Source organism: Cuculus canorus, chromosome 25 (assembly GCF_017976375.1).
Source record: "Cuculus canorus isolate bCucCan1 chromosome 25, bCucCan1.pri, whole genome shotgun sequence".
In the NCBI taxonomy this organism is placed as follows: domain Eukaryota; kingdom Metazoa; phylum Chordata; class Aves; order Cuculiformes; family Cuculidae; genus Cuculus; species Cuculus canorus.
In genome coordinates, this window is record NC_071425.1 from 1,443,981 (window position 1) to 1,461,002 (window position 17,022).

General features: G+C 63.7%; 1 protein-coding gene across 3 annotated transcripts in view; it reads left to right on the forward strand.

The window, feature by feature from the left end:
* The first annotated feature begins 489 nt into the window (after window positions 1-489).
* ARHGAP23 (Rho GTPase activating protein 23) overlaps window positions 490-17,022 on the forward strand; it is a 40,063-nt gene continuing 23,530 nt past the window's right edge. The window contains exon 1 of one of the 3 annotated variants that reach the window (XM_054088517.1): window positions 490-622. In XM_054088517.1, the coding sequence (XP_053944492.1) occupies window positions 614-622 (9 nt within the window). In that variant the 5' untranslated portion in view covers window positions 490-613. Of the gene's footprint in view, window positions 623-2,867; window positions 3,311-7,709; window positions 7,826-17,022 lie in introns of those variants that run through there. The other 2 variants (XM_054088516.1, XM_054088515.1) reach the window with 2 other exon arrangements.

A 17,022-nucleotide genomic window follows, 5' to 3' on the forward strand; every position in this document is an offset into this window, starting at 1 on the left:
AGACAGAAGAGGTGTCAATGGGCAGGAGAAAGAAAGGATAAATGGGGCGGATGGAGGAAAGAAGGATGGATGATGCATGGAATGGATGGAATGGATGGATGGATGGATGGATGGATGAATAGATGGAAGGATGGATGAAAGGACAGAAGAGGTGTGAATGGGCAGGAGAAAGGAAGGATGAATGGGGCGGATGGAAAGATGGAGGGAGGAAAGAAGGATGGAGGGATGGAGGGAGGGATGGATGGACAGAGGGTGTGTGAATGGTCAGGAAAAAGGGAGGATGAATGGAGTGCATAGAAAGATGGAGGAAGGATGATGGATGGATGGATGGATGGGTGGATGGAGGGGTCTGGATGGAAAGATGCAGGGTGAGGAGGGATGGAAGGATGGACGGAGGGAGGGAAGGAAGGACGGAGGCTGGGGAGTGGCGAGGGGGTGTGGGAAAGGTGGGAGGCGGGGGGATCGGCTCCCCCCGCTCCGCTGACGCCGCTCCCGGGATGCGCCGGGCGGCGCCGGGCGTGGGCGGCGGCAGCAGCGGGACCGCACCGGCATCGCCCGCCCCGCACCGGCTGCAGCGGCGGCCCATGGCCGCTGCCCGGCCCCGAACGGCCCCATGGAGCAGGTAGGAGCGGCCGGGAACCGGGGGGGGGTCGGGTCCTGCACCCGCGGCGCCGTTTCGTGGTCCCGAAGCTGAGCGAAGCCCCGGGCACCTCCGCCTGCTGGGGGTGTCCCTTTCGGCCATCCCCGTGCCCCCCACCTGCTGCTCCGGAGCCCCCCTTTGCCGCCGCCCCGGATCTCCACCCATCTCCCCCAGCCCCTCCAGCTGCTGCCCTGGCATCAGAATCCTCCGCTCCCCACCTGCCACCTCCACATCACCCACCTGCTTCCCCAGCATCGTCTGCACCCCACCCCAGCATCACCCTCCTGGGACCCCCAGTATCACCCGCATCCCAACCCAGTATCACTCACATCCCACTCCAGCATCACCCTCCTGGGATTCCCAGTATCGCCCACCTCCCACCCTGGCATCACCCACGTTCCACCCCAGATCCCCTGTATCACCTGCATCCTATCCTAGCATCACTCTCCTGGGATCCCCGGTATCACCCGCATCCCAACCCAGTATCACCCACATCCCACTCCGGCATCACTCTCCTGGGACACCCAGTATCACCCACATCCCACCCCAGAATCACCCACCTGGGATCCCCTGTATCACCTGCATCCCGCCCCAGCATCACCTGCATCCCATCCTAGCATCACCCTCCGGGGATCTCCAGCATCAGCTGAATCCCACCCCAGCACCACCTTCCTGAGATCCCCAGTATCACCCACATCCCACCCCAGTATCACCCACATCCCACTCCAGCATCACTCTCCCGGGAGCCCCAGTACCACCTGCATCCCACCCCAGCATCACCCACTTGCTCGCGCCAGGACCCCCCACCCCACGCCTGCTGCTGCCCCTGGGGCTGAGCCCCCCTGGTCCCCCGGGCCCCTTCCCTGCCCCACTGACACCAGTGCTCCCACCCTGCCCCACATCCCGCCGCAGGGGTGCTTTCTGGGCCCTTCCCCACACGGGAAGGGACGGTTCCTGCTCTGCCACAGGTCTCTGTTGCAGCCCGAGGTGTGTCTCGCTCCGTTCGCTGTGGGGAAGGGGTTTTGGCTCAGGGAAGGGGTTGGAGCTGCTGTGGGGTGTGCAAAAAGCTTTGAGGGGCACTCGGATGAAGCTGTGTCTGTCGGTCTTTCCTCTGTCACCCCGTCTTGTTATTCACCAGCCGACGCCTCCCGAAGCCGTCCTGTGCCCGGTGTGGGCAGCGGTGTCCCTCCCTGGTGCCCAGGGGGGCTCTGGGTCCCCCCACACCACGCTTGGGGCTCTCCCAGCTCAGCTTCCTGGGATGGGGGGGTTATTCCCCAGGCGAGGGGTTCAGCCTCTGCCCTCCTGCACCCCTTGGGCTTTGCTTATGTTTCCACCACCTCCCTTGGGGCTCAGCCCGGCGCTGGGTGCAGGATTTGATGCCCCCCCCCGGGGCAGGAGGGGCTGAGGCTGCACTGGGGACCAGCGCAGAGCCCCCACCCTGCGCGTCACACGTCCCTCAACGTGGTGATGCTCTGCTTCACCTCGGGGACCGCGTGCTTGAGAACCCCCCCGGCCTGGGGCAGGGCTGTGTGGGGCAGGAGAGGGGCACCGGGCAACGTGTGGGGCAGGAGAGGGGCACCGGGCAACGTGTGGGGTGGAAGAGAGGGCACAGGGCAATGTGTGGGGCGGGAGAGAGGGCACAGGGCAATGTGTGGGGCAGGAGAGGGGGCACAGGGCAACGTGTGGGGTGGAAGAGAGGGCATAGGGCAACGTGTGGGGCAGGAGAGGGGCACAGGGCTATGTGTGGGGTGGAAGAGAGGGCACAGGGCAATGTGTGGGGCAGGAGAGGGGGCACAGGGCAACATGTGGGGCAGGAGAAAGGGCATAGGGCTATGTGTGGGGTGGGAGAGAGAGCACAGGGCAATGTGTGGGGTGGGAAAGGGGGCACAGGGCAATGTGTGGGGTGGGAAAGGGGGCATGAGGCAATGTGTGGGGTGGGAGATGTGGCACAGGGCAACGTGTGGGTTGGAAGAGGCAGCACAGGGCAACATGTGGGGTAGGATGTGGCATGAGGCAACATATGGGGTGGGAGATGTGGCAGGAGGCAATGTGTGGGGTGGGAGAGACGGCATGAAGCACCGTGTGGGGTGGGAGAGGCGGCACGGGGCACCGTGTGGGGTGGGAGAGGCGGCACGAGGCACCATGTGGGAACGCTTGCAGCGTGGGCGAGCACACGCCGGTGCCTTTGCCATCCCCACCCCGGCTCCTCGGGATCTGGCGTGCATCCGCCCCACTGGAGCGGTTGGAGCCGCCGTGGGGGCTGCACGTGCTGTGCTGCCATCGCCGTCCCCGCGGGCACCGTCCGCCTCCGCGCCCAAAGCCCTCCTGCCCGCCGGCTCTCCGGGCAAGCTTTCCTGCTGCAAAAATCCCCCCTCGCACACATCCAGCTGCAATGCAGAGGAGCTCGGGAGCAGCCCGCGTGCCTTCCCCGCTGCCCTCATTGGCGGCGACGCCTTCGGAGGAGCCGTGGTAATTTTAGGCCGTGAGCGGCAGCAGGTTGGCATGTGCCTGCCAGCGCCCCGGCGGGATCCGGCACCGGCAGCAGCCGCCCTCCCGTCCACCGCTCCGGCGATGGGTTGCGACAGCCGAGGCTACGCCTAACGAGGGGTCCTGGGGGGGTACCCCGATTCCCAGCAGGATTTCAGCCCCTCCCTGATGTGGGATGAGCACGTAAGTCCTCGCCAGCCCCCCGCGTACCCCCCCTGCTTCGCTCTGCCTCGCTGTGCCGCCGCCGTTTTCCCGGGCTGATCCCATCCCAGACCCCCCTGCCCTCGCTCTTGTTTATCCCCAACCCCACGGGCAGGCGGGGGGGAAGGAGGGCGCGGGGGCCGTAACCCTTTCGTCTCGCCGCCAACAGCTCAAAATGGCTTCGCGCCGCTGTGGCAGCCGAGACGGGAGAGGAGCTCGCGGCCGGGAGGGCCAGAAGGGCGCTGAGCGCCGGCGTTTGCACTCGGCTTTGCCACTGTTGCTGTGGCAAATGGGGTCCGCGAGGGTCCCCACGGCCATGGGAACCCCAACGCCGCGTCCCAACCCCACGGCTACGTCCTGGCCTCGGCGAGCGGCGGCCGCGCGGTGCTGCCGCTGTGCCCTACCCCAACGCCGCTGCCCCATTGGGCCGCGCCAGCCCCGCTCCGGCTCCTGATTTTTGCTTTTCTTCCTTTTAATTCGTCGGATTAGGTTAAAACCCTTCGCCCAGGCGGGATTCCTCTCTTGCTCCCTTTGTCTGCGGCTTGGAAGCGGCTCCGCAGGGAGCGGCAGGCTGGGCAGGCGGGGGGCTCGCAACCCCCCCCTCAGCTCCGCGTCTCCAGCTGCTGGGATTTGGCTTGGGAAGGGATTGAGATGAGATGGATCTGCTCTGCTAAACCGGGCAGGGTGGGCAGCGAGGTGCGGGGTTTGGGGGGCGGGGGGGGGGGGGGGAGCAGCTGCCCTGGCAGAGCGAGAGACAGGGCGGTGATTTTTGGGTGGATGGTTATGGAATGGGGTGTGGGGTGAGAGGTGATGGCACCTCCGGGCATGGGGACGCCCTGCTGGGGCGGTGTGTGCCACCCCATCCCATTCCATCCCAGCCCATCCACCCCACTCCATCCCATCCAACTCCACCCACCCCATCCCATCCCATCCCATCCATCCCATTCATCCCACTCCATCCCATCCAACTCCACCCACCCCATCCCATTCCATCCCACCCCATCCATCCCATCCATCCCACTCCATCCCATCCAACTCCACCCACCCCATCCCATGCCATCCATCCCATTCATCCCACTCCATCCCATCCAACTCCACCCCATCCATCCCATCCATCACACTCCATCCCATCCAACTCCACCCACCCCATCCAACCCTACCCCACCCATCCCCATTCCAACCCACTCCATCCCATCCCACCCCATCCAACCCCACCCCACTCCATCCCATCCAACCCCATCCCATCCCACCCCATCCATCCCACTCCACCGCATCCCATCCAACCCCATTCCACCCAATCCATCCCACCTCATCCATCCCACCCCATCCATCCCATCCCACCCCACTGCATCCAACCCACTGCATCCCTGCGTATGGGATGGAGGAGCTGGACATTTTTAAGGCTGAACTTGAGTGGGTGAACCTGAAAAGGTTGGACCAGATGATCCCTAAGGTCCCTTCCAACTTAGCATTCGATGATTCTATGTTTCCAGGGCATAAGATCCCCCATCCCACCTTCCCATTTCTGTGGGTGCTGAGCCCCAGGGCGGCTGCTTCAGCATCCTGGGGTGCCCCACCGTGGTTTGTGCATCAAGGGCCGTGGTGTGCGGGGGGCGAGCGGCACTGCGGGAGCCGCTGGCGAGGCAGGATGTGCCCAGGAGCAGGATTAGACCCTGCCGCCTCTCTCCAGCCCCGAGTTCCCAGCACTCCCGCAGTGGCGGGCGACAACTGGGTCATTTATTTTTCCTGGTGGTGCTGAGGTTTCTCCAGGCGCTCGGAGGAAGTCGTTGTTGACACAGACTTTCTTAATTGTGTCACGGAAAACTTGCAGTTGGTGGCTGGGGCTGCGCTGCGTGGTGCGGGACGGCATCCCTGGGGCGTGCGGGGCAGCGCGGGGGCTGCAAAGCACCAAAGCTTGGGTGCAGGCAAGGAAATGGCTGCTCAGGAGGGGCTCAGCGAGTGGGTGGGCGCCAGCACCATCCTGGGTGCAGGGGCGTCGAGTGGATGTGCTGGAGTAGGAGCCCGGGCGGCACCGTGTGCCCGTCGCTGGCCTGGCAGAGCCGGAGGTTGTGTGTCCCCAGCACCATCCTGCGTCACAGCGTGCTCTGCAGATTTACACCTGCCCCCGCCTCTCACCCATTTGCCCCCTGCATGGATCCCTGTCCCCACTGGGGACCGGGGTGCGGTCAGTGATGACCACTGGTGGTGGAGAAGCCACCTTGGACTGTCACGATGGGAGATCATTGTACTGTGCCCTGGCCTGAACTCCCTTGGGTTCAGTCTCCTCCTTCCACTGGGTTCAGCCTCTTCTTCCCTTGGGTTCAACCTCCTCCTCCTTTTGGGTTCAACCTCCTCCTCCCTTTGGGTTCAGCCTCCTCTTCCCTTTGGGTTCAGCCTCCTCTTCCCTTTGGATTCAGCCTCCTCTTCCCTTTGGGTTCAGCCTCCTCTTCCCTTGGGTTCAGCCTCCTCTTCCCTTTGGGTTCAGCCTCCTCTTCCCTTTGGGTTCAGCCTCCTCTTCCCTTTGGGTTCATCACCCCTACCTTGATCTCAGCCTCAACCCTTTGAGTTCAGCCCTGTTGTCCTCCAGCCAGACCCCAGCTCCAGCCCCAGTGCTGCCAGGGCCATCAGTCCATCCTCCCCACTTTGCGTCCGTACATCCCTGCAGACCATGGCCGTCATTCCTCCCTGGTTTCCTGCGCCTCTTCCCTCTTTCCCGTCACATGTAGCTCCATTTCCCCTCCGGCGTTGCCCCCTGCCACCCCAGGGCCAGCGCTGGGTCCTGGCCGTGTCCGTGCTGTGCCATGTGCTGTGTCCGTTGACCCAACCCGCGGTGACTCAGGGCTCGTGCCGTGGTGTCGCAGCCACCTGCTGCCACCAAAGCACCTCTGAGGTGCTCTTTGCACCCCGAGACTCACGCGTGGGAGTTAATTTACTTGGCGGCTGCTTAATGATGGCTTTGGGATGCTCCTCTGCGGTCCAAGCGGTCAGAGCCACACCAGGCCCTGTCTGGCTGTCCCTGTCCCTCTGTCCGCCAGGCCAGGCTCCGTCTGTCTGTCCGGCTGTTTCCCGTCTTCGCCGTTTCCTTTCCCTGTGGGTCTGTGTCAGCCTTTGTCCCTCGTCAGCCCTGACTCGGGTGTTTCCGCCCCCATGTCTGCCTGTGCCAGTCCCCGTCGGTCCTGTCCCCCCTGTCCTGGCGCTTCCTGTCCGTGTGTCTTTCCGCACTCCTCCCGCATCCCCTGGCCTCAGCCTCCTCCTGCCAGTGCCCATCCGGCTGTCCCTGTCCCCCAAATCCAGTGGGATTTGTCCACTCCCTCTGCGCACATCTTGGTCAGTTTTGTTCCCAGTCCATGTCCCTCTGCCCTGGCTTATCCTGTCCCTTGGTGTCCCATCTCTCTCCTGGTTCCTGGATGTCCTTTGCCTGACCCAGTCCCTGAGCGTCCCCTGTCCATCCCTGCCCTGTTCCCTGGATGTCCCCTGCTTGGTCCTGGTCCCTGGATATCCCTTGCCAGGTCCTGGTCCTGCTCCCTGGGTGTCCCCTGCCCATCTCTGGGAGTCCCATCCCTATCCCTGTCCCCATCCCTGGGTGTCTCATCCCTATCCCGGTCCATGGATGTCCCATTCCTGGTCCTGGTTCCTGGGCATCCGCTGCCCACACCGGTCCCAGGCTGGTCCTGCCCGTGCCTGTCCCGGGCCCTGTCCCGGTGCTCCAGCTGCTCCCGGTGCCCGATCCCTCCCGCCGGGGCAGTCCCTGTCCCAGGTGGTCCCGGTGCCAGGGCTGTCCCTGTCCCGAGCCCGGTCCCTGTCCCGGTCTCATCCCGGTGCCAGGGTGGTCCCTGTCCCAATCCCTATCCTGGTCCTTTTCCCGGTGCCAGGGCTGTCCCGGTTCCAGTCCTATCCCGGTCCTTGTCACATCCCGGTGCCAGGGGGGTCCCTGTCCCGGTCCTATCCCGGTCCTTGTCACATCCCGGTGCCAGGGGGGTCCCTATCCTATCCTGGTCCTTGTACCAGTGCCAGGGCTGTCCCGGTCCCGGTCCCTGTCCCTATCCCGGTGCCAGGGCGGTCCCTGTCCCCATCCCGGTCCCATCCTGGTCCCTATCCGTATCCTCATCCCGGTCCAGTCCCAGTCCCTGTCCACATCCCGGTCCCATCCCGATCCCTGTCCCTATCTCTGTGCTGGAGTGGTCCCATCCCGGTCCCGTCCCCTATCCCGGTCCCTATCCCGGTCCCATCCCGGTCCCTATCCCGGTCCCTATGCCGGTCCCATCCCGGTCCCTGTCCCCACCCCGGTCGCTATCCCGGTGCCAGGGCGGTCCCCTCCCGGTCCCCTCCCGGTGCCGGTCCCTCCCCCCGCCCCGCCCCGCCCGGAGGAGGCGGAGCCGCAGCCGTGGCCGAGCCCGAGCGGAGCGGAGCGGGGCCGGGCTGAGCCGAGCCGGGCAGCACCGAGCCCCGATGAATGGGATCGCCTTCTGCCTGGTCGGGATCCCGCCCGCCCCCGCGGTGAGCGGCACTGGGAGCACTGGGGAGCGGCTGGAGGGGACTGGGAGGACTGGGAGCTACTGGGATGCGGTCTGGCAGCGGCACTGGGCGATGCCTGAGCTCCGCAGGGATGGGACCAGGGCAGAGGCAGAGCCCTGAGCTGGGGGAGGAGTGGGGGACTGGGGGGACTGGGAGATACTGGGGGAGCAGGGACTGTGCGTGGTGCAGAGGTCTGGCAGCAGGGCTGGGTGATGCCCACGCTCCTCCGGGTCTGCAGGGACGGGACTGGGACAGAGCCAGCGCCCTGGGCTCGGCGAGGAGTAGGATACTGGGGGGACTGGGCGATACTGGGGGAGCAGGGACTGGTGGCAATGGGGAGCAGAGGCTGAGGGTATGGGGCTGTGCGCGGTGCTGAGGTCCGGCAGCGGGACTGGGTGTCCGCTCTGCGGGGTCCACAGGGATGGGACTGGGGCAGAGGCAGCGCCGTGGGGTCCGGAAGGCTGCGTGCCATGGGCACTTCTGGCCGCGGCCGCTCACCCCAGTGCCCAGCCAGGCTGGCGTCGCGGCAGGGCGGTGGTGCTGAGGCGCCTGGATCCGGCCGTGGAGCTGGAGGCAAGACCCTGGGGCTGGGCTTCCCTTTCTCTGGGATGAAACCCACCGACGTCCACGAGTGTTTCCTCCCAAACCTTTTTCTCCCTGTGGATCCGCCTGCTCCATCCCTGCCCATTCCAGCTCTTGGCACTGGGCAAGCAGCAGATCCGCCCAATGTGCCCGTAGCCCCTCAGGGTCACATTCTGGCTCTGAGCAGCCCCCCAGCCTCAGTATTTACACCGCTGACCCACGCTGCGGATGCTCCTCCCGTGGCGTGGGCACCGGCATCGCCTGGCAGTGCCGGACTGGAGGGCACCGGGACAATTCCCATCTCCTCGGGGAGCAGCGTGGTGCCAAGGAAGCCCAGCCCGGCTACCACCTAAAACTCCATTTCCTGCCCATTTTGTGCCAAATCCCAGTGACGGCGGCGTGGGGTGGGCAGAGGGGGAGCAGCCGGGTAGGGATGCGGGTTACGGCGTTGCGCTGGCGCAGCCAACATCCGAGCCGAGGCTGCTCCCCCAGAGCTGAATTCGGCCTCTGTTCCGCAGTTCCTGGTTATTTGAACTCGGCTTCCCCAGCCCGGCGATGGGGCTAATAACCGGCCTCAAAGGATTAATTGGGGTGTGCGAAATGGTTCAGATATGAGGAGTGCTGCTCCTTGCAGCGGCTGAGCATTAATCATGGTTTCTCTTCAGATTCCTCCCTGCTTACTCCGTCCCGCTGAGCGCTGGCACTCGGGTGTTTGGGGCGGGGAGCTTCGAATCTCTTGAAATCTGCTCTTGTGCTGAATTTTTTGGGGGTGAAATATGCCCTCCTGGAGGGAGGAGCACCCTGCAGCGTGGGGGCTTTTTGGGGTACCCATCTCTGTCCCCTGCTTGCTGGGTGACTTGGAGGGGGGTTATTTAACCACCTCCCTTCGCGTCCGGGCAGGATGGTGGAGAGGAAGGCGCTTTGCAATCCTCCGGTGAGGTTTTTTGTGCTGCATAAGCAGAAATCCCGTCCGACAACCGGGGCTGCGTGGCAGGGGCTGTGGCCCAACGTCCCCAAGCCCTTGGCCACTGCCTCGTCCCTATTTACAGGCGCTGTTTGGCAAATGGAGTTTCCTAATGCCTTTTTTTTTTTTTTTTCCCCTTCTTTCTTCTTTATTTCTTTCTGAACTCTGAACTTGAAAGACAGGAAAAGCCTGTGCTCGGGGCTCCTGCCGCAATCCTGCCTTGCAAGCGTGAAACCTGGCACCAGCGCCGGGTCGGGGCAGGCAGCGCGCGGTGCCGTGCTGGGGGGCTCGCTGCCCGCGTCGAGATTTTTGGGTTCCTCGGCTGCGTGGAGGGCTCTGACCTCGCCGCTGCTGTTTTAACCTTGATGCGTAGCGCGCGCTGCGCCCGGCCGGCAGCTCTGGCACCCGTCTTTCGCGCCACACGGGGAATTGATGGGTGATGTGGAGTGTCCTGAACGCCCCTGGGGCTGGCAGCGCTGCCTGGGCGCCGTCACCGGCAACATCAAAAGCCAAAAAAACCACTGCTGGGCGTTATTTAAGGCTTAAGGACCATGGTTTGATGTTGCAAGTCTGGCAGGGAGGGATGAGGCTGGGGAAGGGGCTGGAGAACAGGGTTCTGGGAGCGGTGAGGGACCTGGGGGTGTTTGGTGTGGAGAAGAGGAGGCTGAGGGGAGACCTCGTCACTCTCTGCAGCTCCCAGAAAGGAGGTTGTGGTGAGATAGGTGCTGGGCTTCTCCCGAGTGACAAGTGATGGGATGAGAGGAAATGGCCCCGAGTTGCACCAGGGGAGGTTTAGATTGGATATTGGGAAAAATATCTTTATTTGTAGAGTGATGAAGCCCTGGCAGAGGCTGCTCCGGGCGGTGGAGGAGCCTCCATCCCTGGAGGGCTTCAAAGAACATGCGGACGTGGCACTTTGGGACATGGGCTAATTGGTGTGGTGGGGTTGAGCTGGTGATCTTTGAGATCTTTTCCAACCTATGATTCTATGACTGCTGACAGCTCTCGCTTTGGGGTTGGAGCGTGGGGGCTGTGTGTCTGGGTACCAGTGGCTGAGGCTTCTCCAGGCTTCGTGTGGATCCACTCGCTGGAAGAAAGCACAAAGGGATGGGGGGGTTGTCTTGGGAAGCCATCAAGCCTCAAGGATGGCTTTTAATTCTCATTAAAGGGAAAAAAAAAGATTAGGTTTCAAGTCGGTGCTGTCCCATTAATAAACCAAGTTTGTCTTCAGCGGGCAGCAAGACCTGATTTAAAAAGGAATGGAGATAGATGACCTATTTTAAGCTCTCAAGTTGGAAACTATCGACCTGGCTGCCTCTAGGCCGCGAGCGGCGGGGCCGGCTGCGCGAGCTGTGCTGTGCCGCCCGCTCCCGAAACCCGTCCAGCTTTCCAGGAGCCGTCCGGCTTAGGATGCCCCAGGTTGCAAACCACGGTGGTTGCTTTAAACCTGCCGCCACCCTCCTGGCCACGTCCCAAACGGCTCTGGCGCTGGCTCAGAGCACGCTGACTCCTTTGCCGTGGCTGCTTATCCCTCAGGATTTCATTAAGTCCTCCCTAATTGCCTTCTCGGGCCGCGCCGCAGCGAGCACACCTCTGCCGACGTGGCTGCGTGTCGCAAGACCCACGGCGTCGCGGTCTGGCGCGTCGGTGCTGCCGCCTCGCCGGGAATCGGCCACGTGCCCAAGGGTTTGGTCCCCGCTGCGCGAAGCCCTTGGGATCCCAGCACCTGGAGCGGGTTGATTCCCCAGGCTGGGAGGATGCCGGGGTGGGTGGGATGCTGGGATCAGTCCCCTTCCCAAGCCGTGCTGCAGCAACCGAGCCTGCGGAAATGGGAGCTGGAGGGCAAAGCCGGACTCCCTGCAAGGAAATGAGGTGGAAACCCAGGACGAGAGTCATCGCAAAGTGGCCAAAAGGAAACACCGATGGCTGTGGTGACTGATCCTGCTTTGCCTTGGGATCCACGGGATCCCCAAGCCTGTGCTTGCAAGTGCTTTGTTTTCTGGAGACCCCGTTGCAGCGGGGGGGAGCGGGGGCTGCGGTAGGTGGTGCTCAGTCCCCAGGTAGGAGAAGGATTGTGCTGGGACCCCTGAATCCATCCCCTGTGTCTCGGTCCCCCGTGGTGGGGAGATCAGCAGGTTCCGGGGCTCTGCCCTCAAACACCCCCTATCAGCAGCACCCCGAGACCCGTGGCTGCGCACCCCTGGGTGCAGGCGTGGGGGTGCCCGCACGGCCGTGCCCCCCCGCCAGTCCCCCCGACACAACAGTGGGTCCCTTGATGGGGCTGAGCGCGTGGGGCAGCCCTGGGGCGGGTGGCTCTGGGGGGGACAATCGCGCTATTGTGGCACATAGTGGGTTCTTTTTGTGCCGTGCGAGGCGGGGGACAGAGCTACGGTGCCAGCGCTTGCGGGGTGGGGTGGTCCTCGCCGGAGCTGGCGGTGACTGGTGTGGCAGCGGCGGCGAGATGCCGGTGGCCCTGGGTGCAGGAGGCGGTGGCGGGGAGATGGGCTGGCCGTTTGGCTTGTGGATGCACATGGGCTGCGGAAACATGTTGGGATGTAGAAACACGTTGGGCTGCTCCTCATCTCAGGAAAACGCTGTTGGGTGTCGGGGCTGGGGCTGCAGCGGGCGGAAACACGGCTGTCCCCAAAGCCGTGTCCCCAAAGCCATGTCCCCAAAGCCGTGTCCCCAAATTCATGACCCCAAATCCATGTCCCCAAAGCTGTGTCCCCAAATCCATGTTCCCAGAGCTGCCTCCTGTCCTTGCTGTGGCCAAAGGGAGGCTCAGGACCCCTCTCCATTCTTTATTTTTACCATCCAGCGAGGGATGCAGGATTTAGCCCTTATCCTCTGCATCCCCTCATCCGAGCATCGCCCACTCCTGTGCTCCCTTCCCAGCCTTTGGCCTGGTCCTTATCCACGGGCAGCAGCCCAGGGAGGTGCAAGGGGGTCCCCCCCCATCTACAAAGGTGTCCCCCACATCTACAAAGGGTGCAGAGCCACAGCCCCCACCCTGGGCCCCTGGCCTTGGGCAGGGCAGGGGGTGGAAGGAGCGGGCAGCCTCCCCCTGACCTCTCCGGGTAGGATTTTCCGCCACGGAGAAGTGGGAGCAGAGCGCAAGGTGCCTCTCGGAGCCACCGGAGGAAATGGCTCATTGTTAGCCCTGCTGAAAAAAAAAGAGAGAGACACAAAAAAATTGTAATAATGAGGCCAGCTTCTATTTGAGGGTTTCCATGGGAAAAACAGGAAACGGAATCCTGTTAATTTTCTAGGGCTCGCTGCCGATAACGCCGGGTTTAGGACAGGGCAGAGAAGGAGGAGGAGGAGGAAGTGGGGATGAAGGCAGCTCAGGCAGTGAGCCCTCATCCCCCTTGCTCTGAGGTTTGGTGCCGCTTCCCCGTGGGCTGGGAGATAAAACTCCTCCTCGGTGTCTCTGGGTCGGTGTTTCCCATCCTCTCTGGTGAGTGGCCACAAGGTCCATTGGGCACCTTCGTGCTGGGCTCAGACCTGGTGTGGCTTTGCTGCGTGTCCCCAACCCCTGTCCCCTCCTCGGAGCCACCTTCCCGCTGGAACCATGTGTTAAGGATGATCCGTGTGGACTGGGCACCCACGAGACCTCGAGCAGAGGGCACAGAGAGGATGCGCTGCGAGAAGAGACAACGCTCTCGGACACACGGTGTGAATGTTGGGATCGTCCTGTGCAGGGACAGGGGTTGGAAGTCACCTACAAGGATCATGGAGTCCAACTCAGGATGTTTGATGAGTCTAAGAGGCCGTGGGGCTTCGGTGCAGGGCGGTGGCACCGTTGGTGCCGCAGGGAGCCACTGCCTTAGCAGGGAATGCAGCATCCCCCACCCCGCCTCCCGCTGGCTGAGCCCCCTTGGGATGCAGCCCTGGGAAGCCACGAGCATCCCCCAGCTCTGTGGGTCCGTGCCTTGCGGGTGCTGGCGCTCTGGGGCCGGAGGGGCTGCCGTGGGCTCTGGCAGGCAGAGCGTGGCGCTGGGATAGAGCTGGAGCCGCATCCTGCCCCGGCGTCGCAGTACGGAGCTGTGAGCCAGCGGCGTGGGCAGGCTCCACCGGTACGTGCTCGCATCGATGCAGTGGCATCAGCCTGCGTCGTGGCTACCAGCTCGGCTGTGACCAGGGATGATCCGGCTCCAGGAGCTGGACCAGGGATGCCAGGAGTCGGGGGGGACCAGATGCCGTGGGCACCAAGGTCCGCAGTCTGATGAGGAGAGGTCAGGAAAGGGCACGGGGCTCTGTGCATCCCCAAATACTCTCTCAATGTGGCACTGAGGACTGGTTGGGCCAGCTGGACCTCTTTGGAGCTGCCACTTTAGGACACTGCAGGAATGAGAGCTCCTCGGAGCCAGGGCCGGCATTCCCAGCGCAGAGGCTGCCAGGATGAAGCTCAGTTTGGTCACGACGCAGGCGGGAGGGGACGGAGCCAAGCAAGGACTGCCTGGGCTGATGACGGGGCTGCGAAGGAGACGCTGTCAAGATAAAAGTTGGCGTTGGGAAGGAACAAGGCGATTTCCTTCCCTGAGTTAACACCCAAACCGGAGCGGGAGGAATGTCAGAGAGCCAGTTCGCAGCTCCGCTGGTCTCCTCACCACTCCGCTTCTCTTTGGCGCTTGGCTCGGTGTCACCCGGGCACTGTCACCCCCTGCTTTGGGTGATGGGGCTGTAGGTGGGGGTCCCTGGCTGGGAAGTGGCTCCGCCGTGGGGTGGGATTTGGCAGCAGGTCAAGCCGTGCCGTTGGCAGTGCCCGTCTGGCTGCGCGGTGCTGCCAGCGCAGCGGGACCCCTGTCCTGGGCTGTCCAAGGACTGGCTGTGAGGATGGGAAGTCCCATGCCGTGTGGTGTCCATCTCTGGTTCCCCTGTGAGGTCCACTGTGTGGCTGTGGGGTCGGTGAGAAAATGGGAGACTGTTGGACATCAGAGCACATTGCCCGTCTTGACAGCCAAAATCATAGAATTATGGGATGGTTTGGGTTGGAAGGGACCTCAAAGCCCATCCAGTCCCACCCCCTGCCATGGGCAGGGACACCTCCCATGGGATCAGGGGCTCCGAGCCCCATCCAACCTGGCCTTGAACCCCTCCAGGGATGGGGCACCACCACTGCTCTGGGCAACCTGTTCCAGGGCCTCCCCAAATCCATCCCCAGGATTCCTGCCCAGCCTATGGATGATGCATCCATGCCAAGAAATCCCTGCTCAGGCTGGGAGGTGGCACAGGGGTGTACTGGCAGCCCAAGGGTTATTGGGAGGCACCTGGATGGTTTCTCTCCATCACGAGGTGTTGCTGCCTCGTGTTCCCAATGCTGCTCCTTCCGTGTGGGATATGCGTCTGCTCCCCAGTGGCTCCCAGTTCGGCTCCCAGCGTGATGCATCTGTGCCATACTGGTCAGGGGCATCCCAGGGGATGGGGACACACATGCTGGCTGTGTCCAAGCGAGAAGGCAAACACACCCTCAAATCCCCGCTGAGCTGCAAAGCTTCTCAGCCCTGGTTTGGGTTAAAGAGAATTAAAATGCTTTCTCCTGCGGGGCAGTAATCCCGGAGGCTGAGGCACGGCCACGCCAACTGTGTGACTGCTGCTTGGGGGCTGCACCCCGTTATCCCCCCCACTGCATCACTTGAGGCAGTTCCTGCTGCCGGAGCATCCCCACATTGTTGGGATGTGTGGGTGGGCGTAGGCAGCCCCTGCCTGCAGAGGGGGGTTGGTCTCTGCTCCTTTTGGGGCTGCTGCCTCCCCAAACGCTGCCTGAGCTGGCTTGGACCGAGGGGTGCAGTGGGACCCCCATCCCTGCTCCCCACCAGGACCCGCCGCAGGTTGGAGCAGGCAGCGCATTTCCCCTATAAGGGCTGGGAATCCGTTATTGTCTCCACATGGCTCTCTCCTCCCTGAAAATCCTATTAAAACCTCATTTTTCTGACCCTAATCTCAGCTCGCCATTCAGGATGGATTAATGTTTGCCCCCCCAGCCCTGTGTCCTGGCGTCTCTGTGCCGAAGAAGCCTTCTCGCGTGGAAAGCGGTGCTGGAGGAGTGAGGCTGGGGCTGAGCCCAGCACGCCGTGGCGGTGGCAGGACCGGCAGCTGCCTGTCCCTCTGTCCTCTGTTCCTGCCCGGAGCGTGACGTTATCCTCGCTGCATGCCAGGGTTGCGATGGCCCCGCTGGCGGGGACCCACGGCTGCAGCTGGGATGCATAGCGGGGGGTCAGGCTGTGTTGTCACCTCCCAACCAGGACCACCGTGGTGTGTCCCCTGGGTCTGAGCAGGGTGGGAGAGCTCTGAGAGCAGCAGCCGTGGGTGTCATTGGTGCAAGATACGGAGATCCCCCCCCATAAATGCAGCGTTGCCTGCATTGATCCCATCTGCTGTGCCTGGCTCCTCCGTGCCTCAGTTTCCCCATTGAGCTCTAGGGGTGCAGGCAGGCAGGCGATACCGACAGAGGGCCGTGCAGCCCGCCGGCAGCTCGAACTCGTGTGGGCAACGTGTCCCCACACCTGCGCCCCTGCCTCGGCGTGCCGGCAGCGGTGCATGCCGGGAGCGCGCTGCCGTCCCCCTTGCTCCCGTTTGGCTGCGGATTTAGGACACTCCTGTGCAAAACACAAGTATTTTGGAAGGCGTCCAGGCGTGCTCGCATTCCTCGGGGTGGAATCTGCCCCCGCGAATACCGCCTGACCTTTCCCACTTTGGGCTGCCGGAACAATCCTGGGGCCCATCCTGCCTCGACACCCCTTCCAAGGGCTGGGGACCCCTTTTCAAGCCCCCCCCTCCCCTGCATCCCCGGGCTGCTGGGGCAGCTCCTGCTTGCTCAGCACTGCCAGGAGAGGCGTGAGCGGAGGTGGCAGCATGAAACCTGCGGTCCTGGGGGCAGCGGGTGCTGCTCCCGCTGCCCCAGGACCCCCGGCCAGAGCCAGCCCACCACAGCGGGCTGCTCTCCCCCCTTGTAGCTGGAAAGCGGAGCCCCCCCGGGTGCTTCTCGCTCCGACAGCGATGCCAGCCCTGTCTCAGTGCTCCGGCCGGGCAGCTCTGGGCACGCTGCCTGTTCCCGTGGGAGACCCCCATCACACCAGGGGGACATCGGGGTGGCCCCAGGAGGAAGGCGATGGCAGGGATTTGGCTCCCACATTCCCCCATCCCAATTTCTCCCTGTGTTGCCAGCGTGGAGGCACTGGGATGGTGATGCGGGGTGTGCAGCCAGGTCCTTGGGGCACGTCTGCCACCGAGCCAGTTGAGCCAGTCACCCAGCAGGGCTCGGGGCTGGTTTTGGGGCAGAGCTGTGGCGCTTTGGCCAGGATGGGTGCTGGGGATGTGCTGATCCCCGCGGCACTGCCAGCGCGCAGGGGGGCTGTGTGGCATCACACCGCGGCGACTGTCCCCTCGCTGGTGCCCGGTGCCAGTGCTGCTGGTGGCCGTGGGAAGGGGCTGCGTGGCATCGCACTGATCCTGCTGCTGGGCTGGAGGGGGGCAGAGGAGAGGAGGGGGGCCGCAGCTGGCCCCCAGGCTGCAATCCTAGCAATGCCTGGTATTTCCCTGGCGCGGCCGCACGTGCCTCTCCTCGGCCTCCAGCACGGCAGGAATGTGGCCGGGGACCCCCTCGTGCGGGAGAGGGGGGAGGCAGGGCAGG